Below are 3,331 nucleotides of genomic sequence, written 5' to 3'. Positions count from 1 at the left end.
CAAAGCAATGTTTAGAAGCAAGAAATAGGGCAAATAGGATCCTGGGTTTTATAAATAGAAATATTAGTTATAAAAGTAAGGAAGTGGTGCGTAGCTTATATAATTCCTATGTTAGGCCCCATTTAGAGTATTGCATACAGGCCTGGTCACCCCACTATAGGCAGGATATCAACATGTTAGAAGCAGTTCAGAGAAGAGCAACTAGGATGATACCAGCATTAAAGCGCCTGGAGTATAGAGATAGATTAAAGGAATTAAACATGTTTTCATTTGAGAGGAGATGTATAAGAGGGGATATGATAGAGTTATTTAAAATGTTCTCAGATACAAACTACATAAATGTGAGATCTTTCTTTACCTTAGAGGAGGGAAGTAGGACTAGAAATCATGGCAGGAAGATTAGAAAGCAAGGCTGCAGGTTAGATATAAGAAAATATTTCTTTAGTCATAGGGTGGTAGACTTCTGGAATGCATTGCCAGAGACGGTTGTAAATAGCACTAGTTTGACAATGTTTAAAAACAGATTAGATAAGCACTTAAATTTATTAGATTTATAATTATGTATAGCACTGCATGATAGTTTTTATAAGAAATTTACTATAGTTAAATAAGACATGATCCCCATGTATGGGGACCACAAATTGTAGAGGATTTCGCTGCAGGACTTAGCCCTGTTAATGGGCCAAATATTTAGAATTAGTATATAATGTATTGTGTACTTGTAAGTGTATCTTTAAGTACTGATGACGAGGTCGCTGTGCGACTGATACAGGATAACCTAGATGGGCCCTGGTGGCCTATTATTTACATGCTTTGGTCTTTATAACCTAAGCTAACATGAGGACGTTATGTAATGTTTTTGAGGAATTTTGCAAGAAACGGGTGAAAATACCATATTTATCTAGTTAGTTTTCAACAATCATCCTAGGTATTATTTATGTTATGTCATCTTGTCAAACCAACAATCATTTGGCGCCAACTTCGACTGCGCACCATGGCTACTCAAGAGACTCAAGACAAGAAGAGGAACAGGAAGACGAACTGGACGCTTTCATCTGGCCCACCTATACAAAATTTTCGCAAAAATACTCCGGTGCGACTTCTCCACAGCTGGCTGCTCTAATGAAGCCAGAAATGCTGCTTGGAGGACCAATAGTGCGGAGGTGTCTGCCGTGTCAGACATTCTCCGCACTGAGGAGTGCCAGAAACATTGGCATATTATAAAATCTGAGGCATGACGGAACACCAGCAAGCAGAGAGAAGCCATGACTGCCACAGGTAAGAGTTATTAATTTGGGAGCTATTTTTTGTGTGATATTTGTGTGTGAGTTGTAGCAAGATTTTCATATTTTTGAGCTTGATAGAAATTTCAGTTTCATCCTAACAAAAGATATGATTTATCTTATTATTCCTTTTAAGCACTGAATAGGTAATGCAATTTCACTTAAAGAAAAGTATTTGTTTATGGTTATTTATTTTTTGCAAGGAAGCTTACTAGTATTTGAGTAAATACTAAGTTTCAGCAGGTCTACTGTTAAGGTTACTTGAGATTTAGATCATGGAACCTAACCACTTTAAGGAATAAATTTCAGTAAACTGTTCCTGTTTTAAGTTTGGAAGCAGCAACATAAAAAGTTTTGTACTAGTGACTAATATATTAAAGTGCCAGCCATTTCCTGCATTTTTTTTTTCTTTTATGTGAAGTGGATGCATTTATTGCACACACTAATTATGATGTAATGTCTACCTCTGACAAATAATATTACTCCAACCACACATCTGAGTTACATATGTTATGTGAAAACACATTCTTTATAAATTATTTATTTGTATTTGCAATTCATTAGCAATAAGATTATATTACACTTTCCAGGTGGTGGACCTCCTGCCAACCCTCCTCTCTCCCAGCTCGATGAGTTAATCTTTGAGATTTTGGACCCCAAGAATGTCTCTATTCATGGGTGTACCAATAAGGCAAGCATCATTGAATGCACCTTCCTTAACAAAGGATAAGCCACTTGTAGATATAGCAATATTAGGCCATAATGTTGTCTCAAATGTCTGCAATCCAAAATACTGTGTTCCCAGTTAGTTTACAACTTACAGTTATACACAATGGTAAATTTGTTATCTAGTGTTGAGAAAATTTCATTTTTTTTTTTTTTATTCTTTAACCAAACAGATAAAACAGTAATAAGAAAAGAAAAAAACTAATAAAGTTAACTTAATTCCTATCCCTTCTCCCCATTCATAAGTATGGTGTTGTAGTGGGTGAATGTGTTAATGATAACGAGTCTTAAGTATTTACAGTTTCTTAGACATGGGCTTCCTCCAAACAGAATAGGATTTAAGTCAAACACTTTGTACCCTTAGCTAGATTTACTGGTTTCTGTTACTTTAGTCCTTAGCAATAAAACCAAAACATTATCAGCTTAGTTTCTGAAGTTAGAACTAATGATGCCAGCAGTGTTCAGGCAGCAGATGATGCTGGGGAAGTGGCAGAGGCAGCCCAACAGAGAGAAGTGGTGACCGAGGAAGTGGGTGTTGAGGAGGAGGCACCTGCCACACCACTTCCAGCACCAGTGATGTGGCACCAACAGGGGCCAGACTTGCCTGGTACATCACTGGTCTATGTGGATGAGGAGGAGATCATCCACCTGCAGAAGAAAAGGAAGCTTGAGCTTGCACTCCTTGAAGAATCTATAATGGCTCATGAAAGGAAGCAAGAAGCAGAACAGGCTAAGTACATGTACTACACACAAAAACTAGAGTACCAGAAACAAACAAATAAAAAATAGTAATAAAGATATAAATAATGTACTATTTGTAACCACTCAACCAAATATTAGTGTTAACACAAAATTAACTGCAGTTTCTATATGCTCAACCTACAATCTACTTACTTCAGGCAAGGGAGAGAGAGAGAAAAAAAAAAACAAAAAAAAACACTACTTACATGAGATTAACACCAATCTCAGCAGTCATGACACTGGTGTCTCATCACCCAGTAATGCTGTAAAAGAAAGACATTGATTTACTGCTTGATGTTGTATCACACATTATATATATATATATATATATATATATATATATATATATATATATATATATATATATATATATATATATATATATGACACTTAAATTAATTTTCGATTTTCTACTGGACGGCGGCCAAATTGTGAGGTTCCACCAGAAGCAACGTGTAAAATATTTTTAAAAATATTAATATCAAGAGGTCGCTCAAGGAGGTCAAAGTTTGGAATAATTGTGTCAAAATCCTTATTTTTGCAAATATCGTTCAAAGTGTGTGATGTTGAGAGAATCTAAT

At 35.7% G+C, this 3,331-nt stretch overlaps 1 protein-coding gene across 1 annotated transcript; it reads left to right on the top strand.

Annotated features, from left to right (window-relative positions):
• The first annotated feature begins 935 nt into the window (after positions 1-935).
• Positions 936-2,820, top strand: LOC123512015. The gene is made up of 3 exons (XM_045268141.1): positions 936-1,278; positions 1,874-1,974; positions 2,468-2,820. The coding sequence occupies exons 2-3, from the start codon at positions 1,946-1,948 to the stop codon at positions 2,796-2,798; spliced, it is 360 nt and encodes a 119-aa protein (XP_045124076.1). The 5' UTR covers positions 936-1,278; positions 1,874-1,945; the 3' UTR covers positions 2,799-2,820.
• The last annotated feature ends 511 nt before the right edge of the window (positions 2,821-3,331 follow it).

This window comes from Portunus trituberculatus, chromosome 32, assembly GCF_017591435.1.
Source record: "Portunus trituberculatus isolate SZX2019 chromosome 32, ASM1759143v1, whole genome shotgun sequence".
Classification (NCBI taxonomy): Eukaryota; Metazoa; Arthropoda; class Malacostraca; order Decapoda; family Portunidae; genus Portunus; species Portunus trituberculatus.
Note: the sequence above shows the minus strand (reverse complement) of the source record. Positions and strands in the feature narration are given on the sequence as shown.

Excerpts from the sequence above, each read along its gene's own strand:
- LOC123512015 (XM_045268141.1), top strand. The coding sequence starts at position 1,946 with ATGTCTCTATTCATGGGTGTACCAATAAG. Across the intron at positions 1,975-2,467 it reads TTCATGGGTGTACCAATAAG|TGTTCAGGCAGCAGATGATG; the intron begins GCAAGCATCATT and ends TGATGCCAGCAG.